Source organism: Prionailurus bengalensis, chromosome D1, assembly GCF_016509475.1.
Source record: "Prionailurus bengalensis isolate Pbe53 chromosome D1, Fcat_Pben_1.1_paternal_pri, whole genome shotgun sequence".
Taxonomy (NCBI): domain Eukaryota; kingdom Metazoa; phylum Chordata; class Mammalia; order Carnivora; family Felidae; genus Prionailurus; species Prionailurus bengalensis.
In genome coordinates this window covers 85,338,156-85,364,852 of record NC_057346.1, presented here as the reverse complement: position 1 = coordinate 85,364,852, position 26,697 = coordinate 85,338,156, and the positions used below count along the sequence as shown (strand labels likewise).

Here is a 26,697-nt window from a genome sequence, read left to right as displayed (position 1 = left end):
CTGTTCTACGTCTGTTGTGGAGGTTCTTGGCATATCTGTGGGGAAAGTTGGAGTCAGTATAGGAAGCAGGCAGTCAGGAAGACAGGAAAACACATGCAACTGTTGTGTCCTGTAGGATTTAGGAAGCAAATTAATCTTGGCTTATGATTCTAATCCATACAGAATTAAGGTTATCTCACCATTCCTACGGGAGTTAACTTATGAAGCTTTTTGCATATCTATTTGAAAAGGAGTTAATAGATCAACTCAGTTTATCCTCTGGTATGTCCTCCAGATCTTGAGCCATGCAGTTTCCCAAGTTCAAGTTCATGTCTTCTCAAAATGACTGCTTATCACAATGTTCCAGGCAGATAGTTAAAAATTGAGTTTCTTGAGGGGTGCTCACGTGACTCACTCTAGGTTAAGCATCTAATTCTTGATCAGGTCATGATCAGGTCATGATGTCATGGTTTGTCAGATTGAGCCCCACATTGGGCTCTGCACAGAGAGCACAGAACCTGCTTGGGATTCTCCCTTTCACCTTTTCTCTGCCCCTCCCATTTGTGCACTGTCTCTGTCGCCTCTCAGTAAAAAAAAAAAAAAAAAAAAAAAAAATTAAAAAAAATTGAGATTCTTGAAATCTAGCTTAGTCTTCTGAAATCAGATTTTCTCCTGGTGGATCTAAATAATTGGGGTTTTAATGAGCTCTTCTGAGGCTTTACTGCCAGTTCACAGCCACCGTTCTTACTTATGACAGTATCCGTTGTCAAGTTCAGGGATGCTATTCTGCAAGCTCTCATCACCCGTAACAATAGGCTATTCTTTTCCACTATGACCTGTGTATTTCAGTTACTTCATCTGTAAAAGGGGGTAATAGTTCCTACTTCATACAGTTCTTGCAGAATTAAGTAGGTAAATATATATATAGTTATTTAGGACGGTGCCCAACAAAGAATGGGTGTTATATGTGCTGGTTCTAAGCCTCATAATTATCATCATCATAGGATTTGTTTACAGGAACCCTGAGTATCTGTGCCAAAGGCAGCAAATCACAAATCAGGATCTCTTACCAGGCTCTTGTAAGGAGGAGTAGAAGGTATACAAATAGCAGTGTTTGGGACAAACACTATTAATTAGGCATGTGGAAGTATAAACATAGTGAGTTAAATCAGGAAGCTTTTGGCTGCAAGAAACAGAATAGCTTGAACAGCAAAGGACTTATTATCTCAGATAACAAGCAGGCTGGGAGTAAAGCATTGGATCTGGTCATTCAGGGGCCTGGGTTCTTTCAACATCCCTTTCTCCTGTCCTCATATGTTATCAGCCTTGCCACTAAGGTTGGAGAGTGACTAGTGAAGTGCCAAGCACAGCATGAAGGCATAACATGAAGTTCAGTGGGAAAAGGGGCCATTCCTTCTTGGTGTAGGTAGTGACTATTTCCCAGAAGCCTTCAGCAGACTGCCCCTCATGGCTCACAGAGGTGCATGGCTCACATGCACCTCTTTAAACCAGTCGCTGGCAAGGGAAAAAAATCAATTCATCAGGATCCGTTCACCTGGGTCTAAGAACAGGCCCACTTTTCGTGAGCACATGGCTTCCCCGGGGGCTGGGGTGAGTAGGAGGGGGATGAATACGTGAGCAGTGAGTATACACACATTCATTCCAATCTTGTTCGTTTTTTACTTCCCACACAGTTGCTTCAACATTCGACCCTTACTATGCTTGTCTTACTGAGGCAAGAAGTTGAATGGGGCACCTGGGTGACTCAGTTGGTTACGCATCTGACTTCAGCTCAGATCATGATCTCGAAGAAGTTGATTGAACACATTTTAGAAAGCTTTTCAATCACAAGAGTAGGTTTTGAAAAAAATATACTTTAGTTAATTTTCAGCTAATCAATAATAGAAGATGGCGGTATTTGAGTGTTCTCATGAAAATTGAAATTTTAAAGGAACTGCGTGTTTGATAGAGTGTTCTAAATATCTCGTGTGTGTGTGTGTGTGTGTGTTTGTGTGTGTGTGTGTGTGTGTACACACATACGTGCTTCATGGCTCCTTACATTATGTTACACATGGTTAGGGAAGTCTGTTTCTTATGTATTGTAACTGGTAATTGATGGGCAGACCGAAAATGTTGACTGATCCCTCTCAAAGACCCCTTCCTTGATTGCCATATTTCGGTAGATGTCCTGTGTTACTCTCTTTCATGGCACTTGCTAATTCTTTTCCTATCATTTATCGTAATCTAAGTCAATAGATTTATTAACTATTGTTAATTTATTAACTGTTTATTAACTGTTGCTCCCAGCTGAGCATAAGCTCCACAGGGGCAGAGACCCTTTTCTGTTTTGTGCATCATTATATTCCCAGCCCATATCAAGCATACTTGACTGTCACACCCAGCAGTCCCAGGGAATAGTGACTGTTGTGGAAAGACTGTGATCATTCCATAGGCATTCTCAAATCTCATCCTGACTTTTGAGAGGGTCAGGGATTTAATGAGATTTAATGGGATCTAATAGGATTTCTTTTCCTCAAGGCTGCTGGATTAGGAAATTAGGTTATGACCTGACTTTGCAAGAACTTTGAAATGAGCTTTTAAATGAGCTAAAAGGGAAAGGAAACTACAAAGTGGGTGAATCTGAGACTGTGGAGTTGAAAGTGAAATGCCACATGACAGAGTTAAAAAGTAAGAACAGTTTAACCTAAAGAACTGAAATCTGGCCAGACCTTCCTACTAAGGAATCAACTGTACAAGCTTTGGATGGGTTTGAATAGAAATGGTTCGTGTTCTCGGTTGTGGTGAATTATGTTAGAACTTGCAAAGAGGTCTCCTTTTCCTGCTAGTGTGTCTAATCTCCAGTTCCTGGCTAAAACACTTCAAAGAAATTCATTTTTTTTTAATTAATGAAAATAGTCTTTTTTTCAAAAAAGTTTCACCTCTACTTTTCAGCACTTAACTATCAGTGATACTGGCCTTATTTCCCACTCTGAGGAGAATAATCCTAGTGGAAAATGTTAGTATTTCAGAGACATACAGAAATGAATACCATGGTTGAGATGAGCCTGTGTATTATATGAAGATAACAGTCTGGAAATTTTTTTTACTCAGAACTTTGAGAAGCCACCTTGGTATTTGACATAAAAAGGGGTGCAATATTGGCTGAGAGTAAGCAAACACAAGCCCTTAGCCTCTGATGGAAAAAAAAATAAGTAGAAATTGGATGTTAGCCTCATGGAAGATCTTTACCACTTGGGTTTCATCAAAGGTGCCTCACTGATAGTGTTGGAAACAGAAGAAAAGTTTGGAAGGACAGTGGCTGAGTCCAGAGAGATCATTTTTATTGTCTTAAGTTATTCTCTGATTTAAACCCACAGTTAAGGTTGCTGAACAGATGTTTTCCATGGGTTCTGAGGAAGAAAATGGCCTTAAAATAAAGATTATTCTGACAGTGAACTTTGAGTAGTCCTGCGTGTCTATGAGATATGAAGAAATTAGTGGCCATATGCCCAGAGTGCTATTGGATGGTACTTACAGGTAGTGGCAGGTTGATTTTAGGAGCCTCTCAGTTTCTCTGAACCTAAATTTCCTGATCCGTAAAGCAAATCATTTAAACTGTCCCCAACTCTGTAATTATATGATACGGTAGAAAAGGAGAAGGTAGATCTGCAAGATTGGGGGTCCATCTTGCAGTTAACTCATTGGGTGACCTTGGAGGAGTCATTTAGCCTTGCTGGGTCTTAGTTTCCTATTCCATAGAAGGACTGGTTCTGATCTCTGAGGACTTTCCTAGGTTAGAATTTCAGTGAGCCTGGAATTAGAGAAGAGGTCGGGAGCACCCTGCTGCCTCTTGATTTTTATGTAGGAAGCAAAGGGAAAAAGCTGGCCCTGAAGTATGTTAGCATGGATTCTTTCATCTGACCCAGTGACTTGGGGTCCTGAGAAGATGCACACACATGTCCTGTTTGGCCTAGGCAGTAGGCTCATTTGTAAAGAGTGGCCTCGGGAAAGCCAGCTGTCAAAACAGCAGTGATTTGCCTGAGAGGCCTATGGGTAAGAACTTTCAGATGAAGGGATACAGTGAAGAAGAAATACAGGCACCTTCCTCAAACAACGAATGGCTATTCCATTAACTCCACTATTGATTATCTCCTCTGAGCTACCCAATCCTGAGAACAAAGGTTGGAAAAATCTTTAAATGAGAAATGGTAACCATGCAACAATAGTAATTCCCTTTTGTTTTGAAATTGAAACACATCATTTGTATGATGTGTGTAATTCATTCTTTCATTTATTCATCCATTTATTTCTTCACTCGTTGAACAAAATTGAGTCCTATGTGTGGGCCAGTCTCTTTGCCATACCCAACAACAACAAAAATGTTTCCTTAAAGCACATTTCTAAAATTGGATTTACTTTCTCAATTGTAAATGAATAGTATACTTTGTGATGTGTACAACTGGTGTTAGCCTAGGATAAAGGAGACAGGATTTGTTACAGTTTAAGGCCATCTGGAATCCAAAATTGAGGTACTGGCTACTCGTATCCACATGATTCTTAGCCAGGATAAAATTATTTCTTCATTCATTTATTTGACAAATAATTGTTGAAGTCTACTGAGAGTGTAAAGATGAATAAAATGTAATCTGACCCTCCTGAGGTCCACAGGCAAGTGGGAGAGATAGAGAGCCCTGTAGACATATTCTCATTCTATGAACTACAAGTGCTTGGCAAACTCCGAGCCCAGGGTATGAGTGGAGAAGTGGCTGAAACGGCCAAATCATGAAGAACTGCACATACCACAGAGGGCGTTTGGCCCTTGGTCTGTAGACAATTATAGGGATTCTGGGAGGATCTTAAAGTGGGTGAGTGTGTAAGTGTATGGAAGGAATAGATACGATCAGATTTGTATTCTGAGAAGATCACCTCAGCTTGAGTATGTAGAATGGATTAAGCAAAGTCTTCCTTACAGGAAGATATTTTAGTTTCCTAGAGGTGCCGTAACAAAATACCACAGACAGGGTGCCTTAAACAGCAGATTTTATTTTCTTTCAGTTCTGGAGGCTAGAAGTCCAAGATCAAGGTGTCAGTAAGTTTGGATCCTCCTTGGTTTGCAGATGGCCACCTTCTTGCTGTGGCTTTTCATGTGCATGCACATTCTTGGTCCATATTGTTTTCTTTTTTTTTTTTAATTTTTTTCTGTAACATTTATTTATTATTGAGAGACAGAGAGACACAGAACGTGAGCAGGGGAGGGGTAGAGGGAGAGGGGGAGACACAGAGTCTGAAGTAGGCTCCAGGCTCTGAGCTGTCAGCACAGAGCCTAACGCAGGGCTTGAACTCACAAACTTCGAGATCGTGACCTAAGCCGGTCGCTTAACCAACTGAGCCACCCAGGCACCACTGTTTTCTTCTTATAATCATGCCAGTTGAATCAGATTAGGACCCATCCTTATGGCCTCATTTTAACTTATTCACCTCCTTAAAGGCCCTACCTTCAAACACATTCACGTACTTGAGGTACTGAGAATGAGGGATTCGACATACGGATTTTGAGGGGATACAACTCAGCTCATAAAAGAAGCAAACCTAAAGGTAGGGGAAATCCACACCTTGTCAGAGGGCATGGGCGTGTATGATATGGGGAGAAAAATGGATGTGTATTTTAACGAACAATTTAAGGCTAAAACAGTATGTGCTCACTTGACTTCAAATGTTCAGAACATTTGACCACCTCTGCTCTTTTTTTTTTTTCTTTTCATTTTATTGTCTTGCTGGGAACAGTGTTCAACAAATGAGTATGCTCTCCAGTTGTGCCAAGATTACGTGGATTCCTTAACATATTTAATTGTATTAAGGAAAGCTGCAAAGAACACTGTATGCTTTAAGCACACTGTTCATGAGAAAACATGGATTTAGGAAGACCAGTGAAAATTTGTCTTTAACTGTAGATTTAAGAGGTTGGGGACTAGATCTCTGGAAACTGGAAAACTACGATGTCTTACTTCATTTGGGGTGCTGTAACAAAATACCAGACTGGGTGGCTTATACACAACAGAAATATATGTCTCACAGTTGGGAAGGCTGAAAAGCCCAAGGTCAAGGCACCAGCACAGTAGAGTTCTGATGAGAGCCCTCTACCTGGTTAAAAGATGGTGTCTGCCCTCTGTGTCTTCACATGGTGGAAAGGGCTGGAGATTTCTGGAGGGTATCACTTATAAGGGCATGCGGGGGCCCCTCCCTCATGACCTAATCACCTCCCAAAGGCCCCATCTCCAAATACCATCCCACTGTGGATTAGGATTTCAACATATGAATTTGGGGGGACACAAACATTCAGACCATAACATATGAGAAAGTAACATACATGTGAAAGTGAAATAGACCTCCAACTCCACTTCCTGGAACCTTGAACCCTAAGGCCATAATAGACTTTCCAAAAATGCTTTCTTCCTAAGGAATTATACTACTCTGTACTACTTTATTCCAGAGGGGAGGCTTGTGGTATTAGGCCACGATGCTATTCCCAAGGAAAGAGATCAAAGATTTTTGGAACTGGTGTTTCATTGAAACTGAACTTTACCACTAGGAGACTTCGTAATTTCATAGCTCACAGGAAGTCTTTGTAGCTCCTGATTGTCTGGTATTCTTATTAATAGAAAATTTTGCCAGTTAAAGGGTGGAGGGAGAAGCAAAAACGGAAGAGGAAATGAATGTAGTCTCCACTCTCTCCACCTCATTGCTGTCGCTATTGATCAAAATAACCTCCCTAAGAGATTTCTTTTAAAATTTTATCCTTAAAATGCTTCATTAAAATTTTGAATTATAAAATGGGAAAAGACAATTTTATTGGATCCTAAATTTTGCTTTGTGCAGCGTCCTGTCCAGAATGTAAATTATTAAAATTGACATAGGATGTGTGTGCAAGGTAATATCCCCTTTCGTGGGCTCTTCTCTAAATTTCAAGATATTCTGTAGAGTGGATTAGATTATACAGTGAGTAGGGACTCTGAAAAGAAAATAGAATTGTGTATTGATGCCTTCAGAAATATTATTTGATGGCAATAAAATATTCTCTGAAATTCCCTTCAGAGGGGAGAAAATGGAGTTTGTTTGCAGTAATTGCATTTTCTAGCATTTGCTCTCATACTTTCCAATATAAGCCAATTGGAACCTGTGATTTGGTTTTGCTTATTGGCAAAAGTACCATGTAAATTGATCTGTGATGCATTTAAAGAAGATGCTTTTGAAAGTTTGGAAATTGAGATGGCTTTTTCTTATTAGATTTTGAGAGTATTAGGGTTCATTTCTATATTTTAGTCTAATGTAATATTAGCCAAATATGTTCTTTTTCAATTTAGTTTTAATCAAGTTCTAGAAGACCATTTTCATCCAGCCCCAGTGGCGCTGTTAAGGCAGAGATTTTATTTCCACTGTCAACCCTCTGCTCTGGCTTCTGTGGACCGGCCCCTTGGAATCACTACACACTGAAATCCTGCATTCATCTGCCCAAACGTTGTTTCAGCAGGCAAAAAAACAGTATTTATTACAAAATGATTTTTTATTACTATTTGAAGGGTTAATGTGGAGAAGGGATCTAAAATTCTCTAAAAGTGTTCTTTCTTTTAAAGAATATGGTCCTTTTGCCTGTGTTATTTTTCTTTAATTTGATTTTCACCATATTTAATGGCCAAAAATATAAACACAGGATTTGCATTTGTTTTTCTAATTATTCAGTAGAATAATTGCCACTTGCTTTATAATTTACTTTTTAAAGACTTTATGGGGAACAAAACAATATATTCATCAGCTCACCATAGGTTTTTGTCAGTCAACGCTCCTAGTTTATTAAAAATATTTGTGGAATATTGTTTTAAGGTGGTAAGAAGTAGGAGATGGGCCCCTTACCCTGAATGAGGTTACAATGCACAATGGAAGACAGGGTAAAAATGATGATAATAAATACTAATTATCTTTGTGTGTCCGGTTAGGATTAGGTCCTTTAGTGATCACACTCAGTCTGCATTTTCCATTCTGTAATGCAGGTTGTACCATTATCCTCATTTTTTCCAATGAGTAATATGAAGGTTAAAGAGCATGTTTTGAGTTTGAGTTTCACAGATGATAAGTGACAGAACCAAAAACTTGGTCCCATATCTGTCTGACTCCACAGCCCATGACCTTCCCATCATGCCATATATCCCTACTTTCTTGTATGTTTGAATAATAGAAACATGCACACAGCTGGTTCAGATGAGCCTTGACAGTGTCTTCACCAGTTCTTTTTGTGACTGTTCACTGGAACCCTGATTTGAATCTAGTTTTCTGAAGCTTGAAGAAGTAGATTGAAGGGTAATTAAGGAGATAGTCTTAGCTGTTCAGATGGAATTTGTTGTATGGGGTATAAATCTTTCTCAACAAGCCAAGCCTCCATTTGTAAGGGAGAGATTGGATGAAATACTGTGAAGAAACTACCTGTGGCCCCAGCCAGATGGTAACACTGAACTGCAGTTCAGCAGACCAGTTACCATCACGTCTTCATATGTAGAATGTGCCATTTTGGTCTGGGTGAAAACTTAGTGATACTCAGTTGGGAAACAACGTGGATATTGCCATTTGTTTTTACTCCTTTGTGACTGCCTTTTAAAATGTGTGAATGTGAATGTGTGTATGTGCCTATGTGTGTGTTTAAATCATGGAAAGTTATGTTAGATTAAGGTTATGGTTGAGACTGGAAATGCATGCAACACCGAGGGACTGCTGAGCAACGGTGAAATCTCTAAGCTGGTGTCTTTAGTAATTATGGGTGCTAACAGCCTGCTCCCTCGTGGTTTATACTTCCCAGTGATGTTACCTGCCATCAGTGCCACATACTAGTGACTACTGAGGTCCAGAAGGGGTCTGCTTTCCTGGGTGGGGGACGGGTTTTGTCTCCTTTGTGTGGATTAAGGTTTACAGCATCTCCCGGTGCCTTGGGATTCTTTTCATGGAGGAGGCTGAAGAAGAGGAGGGAGCGTTTCAGTTGTGGCCTCTTATGCTATCCCTGATTCCTGCCGTGAACTACTGGGCTTTCACTCGGCAATCCTCACATTCTCCTGGGTTTCCGGCTCAGCCCTGACATTATTGTAATATAGTTTTCTGTGTTTAATATTTCTTAGACTTGGTTTCCCATTGCAAGCATGGAAGAAACCCTAATGCATGAGTTTCAGAGGAGAAGGTAGCAGTCTGAACCTGCTGTGTGGCTCCATCAGCAAGTGTGAGTATTAACGTTAGAGCTGTCAGGACTTGTGAAAATTAATGGAGCCTGACGGGGGACAGACTGAGGTCAGAGACGGAGCTTTGCCCTGATTGAATGTTTCTGGTGGCTTCGCAGCCGAGGCAAGTGAGTGCAAACCGTGAGCCGAGAGGGATTGCCAGAGGTCCATTCATTCATTTATCAAGTAGGCAGTGGGCACCAACTCATGCCAAGCATTTTTCTAGATGCTCAGGGAACAGTGGGGAAAGGTGGGCTCTGCCCACTTATAACTGACAGAGGCCTCTCCCGGCCTCCAGGCTCAACTCAGCCTTGCCCAGCTATCAGCCCCTAGTAATCCAAGGAAGGAATGTAGCTGACCTATCTCCTTAGTCCATCCCGGAGCCTCAGTTCTTCCATCCTGTGGCCACTGGTATTTTTTTTCTTTCATCTTCCTGCAGAATTTTCTGCTTGAACAGTTTTCAAGCCCAAGTTACTCTTAGTCCTCAGTGGAATGGAGAGACTTCAGGAGTTTGAACATTTTCCCTCTCTGCTGGAGTCATGATATTAAAAATACAATAATAATTTTAAACAGAAAAAAATGCTGCCTTTTATCTACCTTGGGGGTATAACAAGGTCCTTTTATAACACTGGCATTAGGGAACAGTGTCTTAAAACAGGCCCCTGACACTGCCCCATGCAGGCTGAGGGTTTCAGAAATGTGATTGAGTCGTAATATATCTCTTTTGTTTAGAAACAGTCCCACGATAATAGGTCTGACTGTATATCTGTTTTATTCCTTTTTAATTTCAGTAAATTAGTTTTTTTTCCTAGGACACCGGTGAGGGAAAGTTGGCCCGAAGGCTGTGCCTTGTGAGTTTGATTTTCCTGGGTATCTAGAAGCTATAGCACATTCTCTTCCTGTCTTGTCATCTGTGTGTTTTCTTCTTGCTGCGTAGTAAACTTTATTTCATATGAGCCTTATGCCACACACATTTTTGGTTTCTTTATATATTTTCAAAGTCTATCTTTTAGGGGTTTGGAGGGGAGTGGGCATAGAGATTGGAGGTATTGAAATTTGTCAAATACATATTTGTTACATAACTAGGTTTTCTTTTACCCACAAAACCTTGCAAGCCACGTTTGCTTTGGGTTGCTCTCCTTCACAAAGAACTACTGCCATACTCTGGGTTTTTGTTTTCATCGGTTTTAGCAGAAATAAATAGGAGATAGCAGTCCTTCAGCCTTGCTCATCAGATCCCTGATAAAAAATGGGACATAGGGAAGGCGCTTTTTGGCATTAGCCAAAACCATTTTGGTTACCCCTATTTTCCATACTTGCCTTTCATAAGGAGTGAAGAACGTGGGGTGGGAGGCCGTCTTCTAGCAGGTGGCAGGCAGATTCCCAAGAGAAGCGACTATTCTGGAATTGACTTTGGATTTTGATTTGACTGGAACTTAAGTTTTTTAGTGGAATACATTTTGTAGTGATTTGTGGCAGAAAACTAGGTCACAGTTGTATGATACTTAATTTTGAGGGACATTAACTTTTATTGGTGGTGGCGGGAGGGGCAAGCTAGCAAGGAGTCTTGTTTAGCCAGAGCAGTGGTGCTATATGTTTATTTTTAAATGGTGATACACACGTGTGCTGGTCCTCACCACCCTCCTTACTTCTACCTAGTCTAAGTCACATTTCTGTTTTACCTCTCCAGCCTCGGTAGGTGTTTGGATTTATTACCTTGGACTTGTATTCTGTCAAAGTCTTATCTCAGTTCTCAGAATAGAGCCAACACGTTTTTAAATTCTATGACCCTGCATAAAGTTGGTTCCCTTCTCCTTCCCAAGGCCATGACCTTCCCTTCCTTGGGTAGGCTCCCAAATTCTTCTGGGAGCTGGTGGGTAAGAAATTACACCCACAGCTGCAGTAGCATGTGGGGAATGCCTTAATTGAGCCAGGATGTGTGTTGTTGCAGTGTGAAGCTGAAACTGCTTCATGACCTCTGGAGGAGAAATCCATGACCCAGCCAGTTTTATTTCGTGATACAAACAGAAAGGGCCATACCTGCGTAGAGCTAGAGAAAAGGATCGCCCTATGTGGAGGAATGCTATGAGGAGGACTCACGTAAGGGGTAGGTCTTGAGCCAAACTTCCTAAGACTTAAAAATGTGGGATCACCTGGAAGAAAAGTAGCACGGGAAGCAGAAGCGCTATTCTTGTCCCGCTGGTGCCTCCATCTTGGCCTGTGGTTTTGCTTAGCAGGCGGCAGCACCTCTCTGGCACTCCATTTCTTCATCGGTAAAATGGAATTGGATAAACCAGTGGCTTTCTCTTTACTATTTTTAAAGCAGGGATAGCCCTTCACAGGAAATCTTTCCCCAGACTGTAAAGTGAGGGCAAGCATGGCCGCTGTGGTGAGCGCGGGAGCAGGTCTCTCCCTTGTGCCCTGATCTCTCTCCTCATCACCCTGCCCCAGCTGCAGGGAGGCTCACGGAAACGCAGCTCTCAAATCACCAGGTCAGGCTGGCTCTGAAGATCCTGCTGGGTCCATGTGTTGGGATTCATGGGAGCCACTTTAAGTCACACATTAAATGTCCAAGGTTTGGTAAGGAAGGGAGGCTGACTTTGGCACGGTTCGCTGTGTGTCTGCTTTAAGGTTGTTGTGGATTATCAGACATGCGCATAGCTGAAGATCCTAAAGTTTTCTAGTCATTCTGTTCCCCTCTTTGTACTCCTAGAAGAGTACCCCCAGCTGATTCTATGAAGATATTAGGGATATTCCAGATGAACAGTCACTCTTGAGAGATGTTTCCAATCACTGGTTATACTATTCGCTTGGGAATGCAAGACTGATCCTGGCAGAGTTTTTGGGAACCAGTAAATATTAGAAATCATACAGAAGGAGAGAAGCAGTGTGTTCAAGGGACACACTTTGCTGGGTGAGCATCATCTTGACAGAAGCAGCTGGGTTTGCCCTGCATGCAGGTTGAAGGCCTCATAGGTCCACTCGCCATCCCCTCTAGATCCAGATGCCTTCATGACTCTAATAATAACTTTTGTTAACTTGAAGGACACCTTAGCCCATGCCAACTTCTGCCTTTGGAAAACCAAAGTTCTCTTTCCGTCTCAGATGCTTTTCCTTGGCAATAGTGCCATCGTGCCCTTGTGACCGGGGAGTGATCCGATTTGTGGATAAACTAATATTTTCTTGGATGGCAACTGGGAAGGATAATCATTGTAATAATTACTGTATCACAGCTTGTATCTATTTAGTCATGATGTGTTAGAAACTGTGCCAGTTCTTTACATGCAGCATCTTGCTTAATGTGCACCGAACCTTGGGGGTGATATTATCATTTCCCCCATTTAGATGTGAGGAAAGTCCAGTTTAAAAATGGTTTGTTGGAGATTTTTTGGCTAGACTGAATTTTGGGGCAGAGAATAGGACACTTCAGGAGGCTTAAACTGAGTAAATTCTGTGTAACCATGTGTCTCTGGAGGACAGTGTGACAGTGGTTTAAACTTTGTCATATCCCAAGATGATAAGCTCAGTTCCTGTAATTCTCCTAAGGAAGCTCCTGGCAAATCATACAGAAGTTCATTCATTCTTCCACTTATTCAGCAAATACTGTGTGTTTCCATTTGGAAGGTATTGAACCATATACTTTGGGTCAAATAAGGAGCCCCAAGCCATGTTCCATGCCATCAAGGACTTCACAGTCGAGGGGCAGACAAATCACATGCAAAAAGCAAAACTAAAAAATAAAAATGGAGTAAGAAAAATAATTAACATGCACTGATTGCTTATTTCATACCATGCATATGCTTTAGAAAGTTTATCTCACTTTATCTTAAACACAGGGTTTGAAGTAGGCACAGTTATTATCCTCATTTTGCTAACACACTTGAGAGAACATAAGGACTCTGTCCAAAGCCATGCAGCCAATGTGTGGTGAAGCCTTCAGCAGAGTCCCTGCTCTTAACCTCATGCTGCCTCCACCGTTTAAACTGTAATAGTTGAGAAACTGGTCTACAGAGAATAGAAATGTGAGACATACAGTAAGGAAATACTAAATAATATACATAGAAGTAACGGTGAAGAGGGAGAGTCTAATGAGTCCCCTGAAAACAAGATGGGAGACAAAGGGAGCTGAGGAAGAAGAGAAGGGAGAGAGGAGATACCGAAGAAAGAGAAGGAGAACCAGGGACTGCAGCAGCTGTTATCAAGAGAATAGAGACTTTGAGGGACAGGGATGTCACTGCAGTGTGGTGTGATCCGTGGAGATGAGAAGTGAGAAAATATCTTGGCTTTGGCTATTAGTAAGTTTTATTGACATTCTGGGGAAGCTTTGGGAAGAGAATAGAAACAGAAGCCAGATTGCATTTGGTAAATTCTGAGTAACCATACATCTCTAAATTGCTGGTTCTAATAACAGAGGAGACCATCAGGCAACACAAACATGGTAAGTGGGCCAGGTGTGAGAATTCATAGGGAGTGGGAAGGTCCGTGGCCAACTGGAGGTCCGTATTTCCTGGTCTTTTGATTTTCCAAAAGTAGCTAGAAAATCAGAATTTTTTGCATGATACATCTTGACCTCCAAATATTAGTTCAGGGGTGCCTGGGTGGCTCAGTTTGTTGAGTATCCAACTCCCAACTTTGGCTCAGGTCACGATCTCATGGTTTGTGGGATTGAGCCCCACATCAGGCTCTGTGCTGATAGTGCAGAGCCTGCTTGAGATTCTCTCTCTCCCTCTCTGTCTGCCCCTCCCCTGTTCGTGCACACTCGCATGCTTTCTGTCTCTCTTTCTCTCTAGATAAATAAACATTTAAAAAAAAATAAACGTTCAATTAGAAAAACACACACACACAAAAGCATTGAGGGTCCAGTGTAATACATCTGTGGGCTGTATTTGGTCTACCAGCTGCAAGCTGGAATCCTCTTTCCAAAAGTTTAGATGGGAGATGAAGAAGCATCTCAAAGAAGAAGCATGGTTTAGGATTGTGTGTGTGTGTGTGTGTGTCTGTATTTGTGTGTCAAGGGCTGCTTATTTTTGTTTTCTTGCTTTCTTGTATTCATTTACTTGCTATAGACGTCATTCTGCCGTATTTGTGAATTATCTGTATTATGATTAGCTTAGTTTTCTTTAAGTCACCTCTTATTTTGTATGTAAAAATAGAAAAATAAAAATAGAGATGAAAAGTAGAAACGAAAAATGAAGCCATGTATCATTACTTGTACTGTTACATTATATTTTTCCAGAATGCATTTTTAAAACCTACTTGACATTTTGTCAAAAGTTCATCCCCATTCCACTTAAAATAATCGCGTATATCGCTAGTAGAACATATACTATGTCTTGGGAAAGATGAATGCTTAGGGTTCGTTAGGTCATTCAAAGCAAGAGTTTCTCCATGTTAGAATAACTGTATATGGCCTTGGTTTTTTTTATTCAGGCAGGTCAACTTCAATGGCCTGATCTGAATAAAATGGATAAAGGCAGGCACCTCTTTGTCTGACAATTTTTCAATGATGCTATTTGAATACCAAGAAGTTTGGAGCTTGACTGCAGAGCCTTCCATATTAATATAGCCTTGGGAAAAAAAAACCCAAATACCATCAAGTAACAGGAGATTTGTCAGCTGTCCTGGTTACACTTTTCATATAAAACATAAAGGTCGGAAGATTATAGATGAAAGGTCAGTTCAGCTATCTATATCTATCTCTATCTCTATATCTATATCTATATCTATCTATAGAGATATACCTATAAATATAGAGATAGAGATAGAGATAGATATCAGGCATATATCAGATATATGTCAGGCAAATATCAGGCATATATCAGGTGTATATCTCATAACATAGGTAACAGAGGATGGAAGTTGGAAACTACTATTGAATTCTCAGAAAGAGATGAGTTTGTTGGCAGTGTGTAAATATCATCACTGTTTCTGTGGCTGTTCATTCTGATAGCTACTTCTTTATGCTGAGTCTCCAAAATTTGATGTAAAAGACACCGAAGAGGACTGTCTTCCTGAGGAAGATTTACTTTGCAGCAGTTTTACGTTCTTAAAATAAATTGTTGGAAGGGGGAAATGGACTTCTTTCGCCTTCTCAGTCTCATCCATGCCATTCCCAAACCAAAACTTTAAACTGGAAAAAGCAAGAAGCCAAGCCCTCGTGCAAGGGCAGTGGTGCATAAAGAAAGGTTTACAGTGAGTCCATCATCATGAAAGATTAAAGGGGAACTGGGCAGCTGTAGCGTGACTTGTACAAATAGAGTTGCTCAAAGATTCGTGCAGGTATGACCTGCCTTGATACCCATTACTGTCCAGGAGAATGTTTCAGCCCGTTCCGGCTTTGGGAGCACAGGTGATTCTGGGGGTGCAGTATCAGGCCAAAGGGGGTCACAGAGCCATGAGAGTCATGGGGCATCTCACAGATTTCCAGTGTGAGCAGTGTTGGAGATTTACGGCCTGTTGATACATCTTTCAACTGTATTTTAAGTGCAGGGAATTGCGCAGGATATCGTCATTCTGTCCAAGTAGCTTGCAACATACGTCACAGCTCCTTATTGCCTTATGCTAGTGCACATTATAAACGCACAAAAACATACACCTGAGAGAGGCTTCCTATTTTCTGTGAGCTCTTCAGCACAGCCTTGTGCATAACTGAGGCCAAAGGCATGTCACGTAGCACCGTGCGCTAGTAGTCAAGCATATCCATTGACGCTTGGCCGCGATGTTTGCGGTTTCAGCTTTCTGCGGTGTTATTTTCTGACTGCTTTCATCTCTCTGTTAAGCTTCCCCATTAGACCATGTGCTATGTATGCAGTTTCATTACTGATAGAAACCTAAACATCGAAAGCTAAAGAAAACAGCATTACAAAGCATATTCTGGTGATCTTAAAAATCGTTTCAATGTTGGCAAATATGTTTGCAGCGCGCTGCTGAGATTGCGGACTTCATGGCGTGGTCTCTGCAGTTTGCATTGCTGAAGTCCATGTACCTATGGCAAAACTTGCCTCCGCCCCCAAAATATAATTTTCTTCCCCACTAAGCTTCATTAATTAAATCATTGACTCTGGCTTGCTGGTAAGGACCAATTCTTACAACAAGTGTATCCAATTTCCTGCTAGTGGTAACTTTCATTCTTCCTGGAATAGCAGGAAACATTAATTTTGCATTGGACCCAGGAGTCTCAGGAAGCTGGAATTATAGGCACCATTGCCCCACCCTTTTCTCCCCTAAAATAAAATGAAATGAAATAAAATGAGCAGCAGCTCTGCAGTGAGGCTTGAGGGATGGGTAATGACAAAGAAGAGAAAGGGCATTAATTTCAGGATGGGGACAGCTGCCCGGCACTATCTCCCTTTGGATTTTGGTTCTTACAGCATCAGGGTGAGTTATTAATATGTATGATCTATACTTTATTCAAACATTATAAATCTATGCAGAAGTCTGGTGTTTGGGTTTTCCTTTATAGCTTTCATTCTTCTTCCCAGAATTATCTCATTTTGATCGGGAAACTTTTGCATAAAAAGCACACACCGAGAACTCACATTTCCATACCATAAATATTAAAAGGGGGTTAAGCTTTACAGTTTCTTCTCCCATCCCAATGGGAGGAAAGTTAGCCTTCTAATCAGGGGGCCATTATTAATGTTCTTTTTATTCACAAGCCAAAAGGTAAACTTTAACTGACAATATGAAATTGTACTACATAGTTCCTTTCATTTATGTAAATTGTGGAATGCTTGCCTATGTCATGTCTTTTGTATGATATACTATAAATATACTTTTGAAGGATGTCCTGCAAATCAAGCGGTTATCTGAGCTGTTAAGAACAGTTGGTTGGCTTATTTTTTGAGGACCAACCTAGTCCAGACCTTTGTTAAGGATTGTGATTAAAGTGTTTTTCTCTGGATAATTATTAAGTACGGATTTGTCACAGTATACATTCATCACAGTGAATCTGTAGCACAGAGAAGAGGGAAATGGAACAAGAAAGCTGAATGTCTTCTTAGTAGCTTTTAAGCTTCTTAGCAGCTTCCTGTCTCCTGTTTATTGTCATTTTTTGCCAGCATAAAGGCGTAGTCATAAATTTTGGTTCCCATGGAAATATAAAGGAATGCGTGAGCTATTTCACTTGGGTGTACTGTCTGCTAATCACCCAGTCTCGGCTGTTGTACTTCGTGATGGGAAATGAACGTGCTAATTGGTACTCTTTTTTCTTATTTCAGGAAACCTGCCATATGAATATAAAATAGTGATTGCTGGGAATCATGAACTGACATTTGATAAAGAATTCATGGCAGACCTTGTTAAACAGGACTACTACCGTTTCCCCTCTGTGTCCAAATTGAAACCAGAGGACTTTGACAACGTTCAGTCCCTCCTGACAAACAGTATTTACTTACAAGACTCGGAGGTAACAGTGAAGGGATTCAGGATATACGGGGCACCTTGGTAAGTGCTCATTCGAACAATCTTCCCCTTCGTTTTTTTTAGCTAAGAAATCCTGGTGCAGACTTAGGTGCTTTCAGTGCAAAGGATAAGAGCGGAAAGAAACCTTATTGCTGCAGTTCGAACATGACACGTATTCCAGCACTGCTGGAAAGAGTATCGCTTGTTTTTGTGATGCAGATTTCTTTAGGCAAGATCAGTAGAAGTGGGGCTTTGGTAGGTGTGTATATGTTTATGTGACTGAGGCTGCGTGTGTGTCTGTGGGACACAGGAAGATTTGGGGGAAGGTCACTGTGTTACTCTTCATGCAGATGCATCTACTCTGAACACTCCATCAGCCTTAGGTAACTCATTTCCCTCTCATTTCATACTGGACGCATTCATAAAATATCTTGCTTAGATTAGGGTTTCTAAAATCTTGCTACACATGAGAACCACCTGACCAACTCGGAAGAAATACAGATTTTGAAGCCATACCCCCAGAGACTCTGATTCTCTTTCCTGAGGTAGAGCCCAGCAATTTGTATTTTTAAAGCTTCCCAGATGAGACTGACGTGCAGACAGTTTGAATGTTGTAGGTTGAGAGCTCAGCGCTAGAATGCTCAGCACTGAGCTCTAGACAGGTTGAAACAGGTGCATATTCTTTGGGGCCAGACAGGAGGCATTTTGATCTTGTCTCCATCATTTGTCAGTTGTGTGGTTTTGAAGAAGTTAATTCACGGAGGATGAGCCTCCATTTCTGCATCTCAAGACAGTGGACATAGTACCTACTTTAGAGGGTTATGAGGATTAAATTAGGTGGTGTTTGTAATGGATATGGAAGAATGCCTGGTCATTTGCCAAGGATAATGATTATCATTTTCTGGCCTTGCTTCTGCCACTATTTATGTGAACCTGAACAAGTCACTTAGCCTCCAAACCAGTTTCTTCATCTTGAAAATGGGAGTGTTAGACTAGAAGATCAACATCAGGGGAGTCTTGGATTTTTATTTATTTATATATCTACTTTTTGAGAGCTCTGTATGTATATAGAGCAGAAAAACTAACCTTTACCCACCCAACTTGGAGAAGTATCCCAGCCTTGCCCTAGGATTTGCGGCTAAGACTGCAAGAGGACAAACAGCGTGACTTCCCTTTGGCCATCTCACTCACCAGTTTGGTTCGTTCTCGGTAGAATAGAAAGTTGAGATATATTCTCAATAGTTGACAATTTTTTTTTCCCTAGCTTTACTAGGTGGTATCCAGAAGGGCTGTTGAGTGAACACAGGAATATATTTTATTTTAAAATCCACCTGGCAATGATTGTGAACTCTTACTTGAGTCCTTGCTACATGCCAGGCATTGTTCTAAGTCCTTTTTTGTCTTTTATATCCTTTTCTTCTAAATGCCTTTAAGAAATGGACGCTGTTGTGATTCTCATTTGGCAGGGGAAAAAAACTCAGGCACAGAAAGGTTGAGTAACCGCGCAGGGATCACACAGATAGTTAGTGGTAGCTTCCTAATTTTGAGTCTGACTGTGGGGTGCATGGTATGACTGAGGTGGTGGTGGTGGTGTGGCCACTGCAGTGGTTATATCCAGCTGTATTAGTGTATATCAGTTAATGTTTGTTATACGTGAGAAGGTGTTAAGGGCAGGAGAACAAACCGTAGAAACTGGTCCTATCAAACTACGCTAATCTGAAAACTGGTCTCAGGTAACATAGGGTGTCCATATTAGCATTTCTGAGCAAAGGGCAGGAGAGGGAGCTTTTCCAGCCTCACAGCTCACGTCCTAATGACTATGCAGTAGTTGAGGAATGACCTTTGATTGACAGAGAAGCACTACATGGAGTTAAGCTCAGTTTTTTAGCACCTGAAGATAATTTTTGAAAAATTTTCAAAGGCACAGAACGTGGAAGGCCGTTCCCGAACAAGCCGGACTTTCAGAGATCTCTGGATTGATAGTTCCTTGGAATGATGATAACAAACAAACTAACTCCATTATCTGAACAGATGCAGTTCTGTTGAGGATAGGGTTTAGCTGACCCAGTTGACGGCTGTGATGAACGAGGGAGTGACTTTGGATCCACAGGAAGATCTTGCAGCATCTCAAGGAAAAGCAAAACAAAATAAAACAAACAAACAAACAAACAAAAAACCCACATAGTAACTCAAATCTGTGATATGATGGAGCATAATCCTTTTCTGATAGCACAAACTTCAGACGTTTATATCTGAGCTGAATTGGTGTCATTCAAAAATTGTTTATTTTAATATTGGAGAGGGTAGATAATCAATAAAATAGGCAGGATGAGCCCTCTGAAATGTTATCCTGGAGTTGTCTTTATACATAATTTGTTGGGGTTTCCAGAAAGTTTAATCTATCACCTGCCTAGCATTTCCTTGCAATGAGGGAGATATGTGTCACCCATAGGAATTGCTGGTACTTTGACTTGTAACTAAGAATACAGAGGTTGATGAAAAGCAAATTTCATTTTCAATATGTATTTTGGAGCTGTCAGTCATTTGGATCCCACTGTGAAGGTATTTTGTTAAAATTAATATTCCCAGGACTGCTGATAATCTGGACACTGATTTAGGAATCCCTGCATTGGCCTTTCTGTGCCGAAAACACAGATATTCCTAGTTCTATCACTTATTCAGCCCTGGCACCCTAGGTGAATTTCTGAACATCTCTCTGCCCCCGTTTTCTCATCTTTAAAGTGGGAGATGTCAGCATTACTTCTTTCATACAGTTGCTATGAGGATCAGTGAGTTAATAGTGCACCCACAGCACCCAAAGATTTCCTGGCATAGAGTAAGCACTTAATAAATGTGAGCTAGTACTCATAGGGGGGCTGGTCTTTCAAGTTTACTTCATACTTTTGTCCATCGTCATATGAAGATTGTTACACCAGGAGTCAGATGGGGTGGGTTCTAGCATTAGGTCAGCCTCTGCTGATTGAGTGGCACTAGGCAAATCACTGAACATCTGGTTTTGTAAAACAGGGCCAACAAGGTCCGCCCTATTTTCTCTCAGGCACAACTCCCTTAAATGGTCACCAAAGTTAGAATTTTCAAAGAGTATCCATATTTTCAGGAATGCTTGATTATTTTAATATCTTGTACACTTTTTAACTTCTTTCACTATTAAGAGTTTGACTTACAGGGGCGCCTGGGTGGCTCGGTCAGTTAAGTGTCCGACTTTGGCCCAGGTCATGATCTCATGGTTCATGAGTTCAAGCCCCACATTGGGCTCTCTGCTGTCAGCACAGAGCCTGCTTTGGATCACTCTGTCTCCCTCTCTATGTTCCCCCCCCCCAAAAAAAAAATAAATAAACATTAAAAATAAAGAATTTGAGTAGAAGCAAAGTTTAGGGGGATTTATACCAGAGCTACTACTTTTCTTCCTTCAGAAGTTAGGATTTTCCATCCCTGAGATTCACTAGTAGGTGAATGTCTGCTTAGTACCCATTAGTTATTCCAACCCCAAAATAACGTAAAGTGGTTTAAGTTTGATTTCCATGCTTGATTTCCAATGAATTTTGATATGACTAGTGGTCTCAATTTCAAAACAATCAAAATAACATCCGTGATCCCAAGGATTTCCATTCTGTCACCGGTTTCTCAAAGGTGATTGCCATCCAACCAGGAAGATAGCTACAACTCACGTATTTAAAAAATGTGGATTGTGACTCGTGTTCAGTACAGAAAAGAAATATCAGTCCACATTAATTACAGTGTTTTAATTTGTAGCACAGTTGAAAGCTTCCTAAAGAGGGATAATTAAAGCAATGTCTTTAAATTTACAATTTAGCAGGAATTTGTACGTGGAGACTAATTTACAACACTTTAAAGGATTCATATGTGTTTGCAATAGGAGTGCACCGTGGTACTTCTCAGATCCCCAAGGGAGAGGATCTGGATGTGGTTAGATGGGTCTGGGAAAATTCAGTGCCCTTCCTATACTGAAGAAGGTGTAAGTGGGCTACCTTGTCCTGGAAGAGAGGTGATCCCTTGGAAGGAGGTCAAGAGCTGATGGTTTCAGGCAGCACCCCTGCTTCATGAGACCTCATGGCAGATTTTGTGGTTTCTGTGTGTATTCCTTCACCATCTTGTTCTTCTACGAATCTTGAAGAAAGGAATCAGCCATGATGTATTACCTTCCTTGGAAGTAACAGTTCAGTCACAGCTTTTCTTAACGTCTCCTGTATTGCTTTTCTCTCATTCTTTGGGGGTTGGAGAAGAGGGTCTTGTGTTGCCAGACAGGACTTTAGTCCCATGATGGGAAAGCTTGTGGATTTCTCATATCCATCGCATTGCTTCTCTGCCACACAAGGGTTCCTGATTTCCTCTTTGTGATCACTCTCAGTTCTGTCTTTTCCAAAGGCTGAGTATGGTTTGAAAGAGGAGATGATATTTTAATCTGTGGTCTGGCCAGGGTAGAGGGGAGATAGAATTTTGAAATCATCTTTGTATTTTTGGTTATTGGATCTAGAGCCAGCATCTTAGCACAAGTAGGTTTCAGTAAACTCATTTGTGGGACCAGCCCCTTTTTTCTTTTTTCTTTTTTTTTTTTTTTTTTTTGGTCGGGGCGTGAGGGGGAGGGGACGCATGGGAGGGGTTTCAATTGCTCTTTTGATACTAAGATGCTGTGTAGAAAAAATCGAGGTACTAATTGATCCAGAGCCAAGCTGCCAAAAGTAAAAAGTCCATATTGCTCCGACCCGAGCAGAGCAGTTGTATTGTTCAGCAGTGGCTTCACCTTGTTCCTCCCTTGAACAGAAATGCAGGGCTGGTCTCCCGTGGCTTTTAATGAATATGAGCAGGGCTTCCCAATGTCCAGGAATTTGATCTCTATGCTGACCAAGGGGTCAGGAACAAAGAACGCACTTTTTCATGTTAGAGTACACCCAGGTGTAATTTGTCAGATTTAGTAACTGTGGAGGAAGTGCCTTAACTTCTCCAGCAGGAAAATTAGATGGGGCCTAGACAGTGTAATTCTAAAATGGCTACAGTACCAAGAGAAAGCCCATTGAGTTGCATCTGCAAAGGAAGCCTGAGTGGGATTTTTTGTTGTTGTTGTTTTTTTTTCCCTCCTCCCTTCCCCTCATTTAGGATCACAAACATGTTGAGTTCATTCATTCATTCATTTAGATGTAATTTTCTCAGCATTTTTAAAAGTGGGAGTTAAGTGTTGATTCCACTCTGTGCAGCATTTATAATTGTGTTTGCACAGAAATAGCTACAAGGTTGCTCACGTTTCCTTGTTCTGATCAGTGCAATAGTACTTTATGTTTACCCTGTCAGAAAAGCTTCAGATGTTTTTATTTCCAATTATAAGTTTTGTAATGCATCATGTATTTTGCTGACAGTCTTCAAGTTCTTGAAATAGCGAACAAATTAACAGCAGATACTGAGTGAGAGGATTAGGAAACCAATTGGCAACTCATATGATAGAATTCAGATATGGGGATGGGTGGAATGGGCTCATTTATTTTATTTTCACAGTCATACTTTGTAATTAACTTGGGCCAAAAAAAAAAAAAAAAGGAAGAAAAGAAAGAAACACTCCACATTCAGCAGGAAAGTCTTTTCACGCTAAAGAACAGGACTATACCAACAATCTTGGTTCCTACCATCATCTCAGGGACTCCAGCTTTGATTCAGGAGGGTTCAGAAAGGTATTGGCATGGAAAAAGGCCTGTGTGTGTGTTAAACAAATATGCACTCTGCTTTTACATGACTCTGTTTAAAGGCCCAGGCTAACATTTCATTTTTCTTGGCACAGAGCCTGCAGACTCTCCCATATGAAACCAATGGGTGTTCTGCCCTGATCTAGAGTTACAGGCTCTGTTTACATTTTTGCCTGTTCCAGAATGCAGCTGACTGCTCTTAAAGCCGCACGGGATCAGATTCACTTCTAGTTTAACAACTGCCCTGTTTATTTGAAAAAGGAGAAAGCAAAACTGATCACTTTGCTTTCCACCTCCCATTCATAGCCATAGCAGTAAATACCATTTCCAAAGCCGGGGTGTGTAGAGCTTCTGATGTTAGATCCACTCATACCTCCTCCTCCCCAAAGTTTCTTTGGACATCAGCCCCCTCCCCGCTCCATCCAAACCCTTGAAGCCCGCCCTGGTGCCTTCATCTGATGTATTGGTGATGATTGTGTAGAAGAATGTGGAGGGTGTATGGAAGTGTTCATGTGCATTCAGTTACGCTTAGTATCAGCTATTGGCATAAATTGAATTTTTGCTTATACATCCTGAGAGACAACTTCAATTAGCAAACAAGAGTGATAAATAAACTTACATTGAAATGGTTATTTCACTCCGAGCACTGTCACCTGCATTGTCTCATTTGGGCTTCCCAATGATCCGAAATAATTAAAATTTAAGTTAAAAAGATAATTTTAAGTAGTTGAAATAGGCAGAGTCGTGTTAATAATAGTAATTAATAATAGCCAGCATTTCCAAGCGCCCATATGTCTGGTGCTGCTCAGTATTGCCTCCTTTGACTTAGGCGGCCAAGATAGCGTTTTTGACAGACAAGGTGACTTCTGGGGGCACAAGGACTGGAGTCCAGCACTCCTGTGCTGAGCTGTGTATACTAAACCAAGATACCCTAGTAACCACATGTCCTGCTCCTTGACCTGAGGCAATTCAGGAAAGGGCCACTTGGAAGATTTAGCTCTTTTTTTTTTTTTAATGTTTATTTTATTTTTGAGAGAGACAGAGACAGAGTGCGAGCAGGGGAGGACAGAGAGAGAGAGAGACACACAGCATCCGAAACAGGCTCTGGGCTCTGAGCTGTCAGCACAGAGCCCGATGCAGGGCTCTAACCCATGAACCATGAGATCGTGACCTGAGCTGAAGTCGGACGCTCAACCGACTGAGCCATCCAGGCGTCGCTAGCTGTTTCTGTCTAGTTGCAAAAGAGGCACACAGAAATCCAGGCCTGTACTCGTCAGGAGCTCTTAGGATTCCAGGTAAGGTGCTCATAGGGGGAAAATAGGGATATTGAGAGAACAAAGAAATGATCAGGTTGTTTTTTTTTGGTTTTTTTTTTACGATATGCTCCAGAGCCTAGAGTTTTCTGTGAATAATCTGTGTCTCAGTGTGCCAGAAGACGTGGATCACCTCCTTCTTATCCTCTTGCTCCATAGAGACAACTTATGATTCCTTTGCACACACATCAGCAGGGGCATGTTTTGGATGTCTCTGGTGTTTTCCATCTAAGGCACCAGGTCACAGCTGAGAAAGACAGCAGGTCCTGGACATATGCACCAAGAAGGAAGTGCTGGCAGGTGCCCCTGCTGACGTCAGGCCTGGCATGGGTCCACACACCATGCTCCAGGGAAGACCTGGCCCTTAACACTGAGACCCAGCCGGCTGGCCGCTGGACATTCTTTCATTTTCTCATGTTACACTAACAGGCTCCTTTTTAACCCATAGTTGCTGCTGGTGGATGGAAGGAGATTATACAGTGGCTCTCAGCTCTGTGAGGGCAGGGACCCTGTCAGCTTTGTTCTCTGCATACCCCAGGCTGGGCCAGTGCCTGGCACATGGTGGATGGTGTGCCTGTAACAGCTGAATGAATGAATGAATGAATGAGGGTGGTAGTGGTGGTGATAGAGCTGTGTCTGTGGCGGATGGACTGAAGCTCTACACAGATGAGTCATGAGTTGCACAGGAAAGGATATTTCCAATATGAGATCAAGCCTGGCCATGGATTTACAAGGAGGACTTAGAGATGGTGAACAAAATAGAACCAAACGAAGCACTAAACTATGTTTGTGAGCTTTGTGAACATTCTAGGTCCATCCTGAACATCCGTAAATACAGAGAGTATAACATCTCTCCGGGTGAGCATGGTTCAATAAAAAGTTGGGGGATGGGAGTAGTCGGACAAACTTAACATGAAGTCAATGAGAATTTTCAAAGGACGTCTCTGACAATATTTTGAGATTCCTGTCAGTTTCTTTACGTTCAGATGCCTTATCTCTGTGCTAAGAGCAACTACGGAAGTTTCTGTTAGATTTGGAGACTGTGTCTTCAAGCTGTAGTAAAAGTAGTCAGTGTAAAGCATGAATTTGGTAAGAAGCTAGACCAGCTGGGTACTTAGAGAGGTCTTTGGACATCAGAAACCAGTTATCAGATATGTGGTATTCTCTTTTCTTAATGGTCAAATTCCCAATGGTTGAATTTTTAGAGTTGAATTAGTCATGCGGATTCTGTATCATTTATTTTTAAGCTCTTTTACCAACACGGATTTCTGATTTTATACTCTGAACTGTTAAGTGTAATGTGAATTTCTCCAGGTAGTACCAGAGAGTGAGTGCACTGGGGTCCCGTAGACAGTCTTGACCCAGATTTGCCTGGTTCCAGTCACTGCTGCTGCCCTGCTGTCCACGGTGCCCTTCTACCCTATAGAGCCGATGTGTTCACTAATAAGTCCAGGTAAACTACCCAGGTTCATTTAATCCTCCAGACGATCAGTGAAGAAGGTGAAATGAGCTTTGGAGTGCACAGTTCAGAAGTTGCCACTTCCACTAAGTGCTCCCCTTTGGCCAGGTTCCACATCTGCCCAGACTTCCTTCCTTTTTGCCCTTCCAAGGAGTCTGCATGCTGCCAAAGTTGTTTCCCAATAGAGGCATGATAATCAAAGCCATGCTGTGTTCTGTGCTCCACAGGGGAGAAGCCCTCTGACCTTCTACGCTGCTCAGTGAGAAGCAGTCAAGGCACAATGTCACGCACCTCCTAATGATTCACCTATAAGCCCGTGGGAGCTTACGGGGGACAGGCCAAACCATGTTGTGCCCAGGGACAGCCCTCTGACAGTGAAGGCTTTGTTTGAAACTGGGCTGAGCACTTCTTGCTGATTCTCTTTTCCCTTAAACCATCCATTCCTCAGGTTAACAAACTTCTTGCAGGGCGTCCCCAGCAGGAAAATGTACCCTGAAATGTCTGAGCCCTAGGCAGGACATAGCATAAACACCGGCACGCCTGTTATCCCTTCTGAAGGGAGAAGCAGTGACGAA

At 41.5% G+C, this 26,697-nt stretch overlaps 1 protein-coding gene across 2 annotated transcripts in view; it reads left to right on the top strand.

The window, feature by feature from the left end:
• Positions 1–26,697, top strand: part of MPPED2 (metallophosphoesterase domain containing 2) — a 174,510-nt gene that overhangs the window by 69,324 nt on the left and 78,489 nt on the right. For both annotated transcript variants that reach the window (XM_043580857.1, XM_043580859.1), the window contains exon 4: positions 17,453–17,678. In XM_043580857.1, the coding sequence (XP_043436792.1) occupies positions 17,453–17,678 (226 nt within the window). The remainder of the gene's footprint in view (positions 1–17,452; positions 17,679–26,697) is intronic.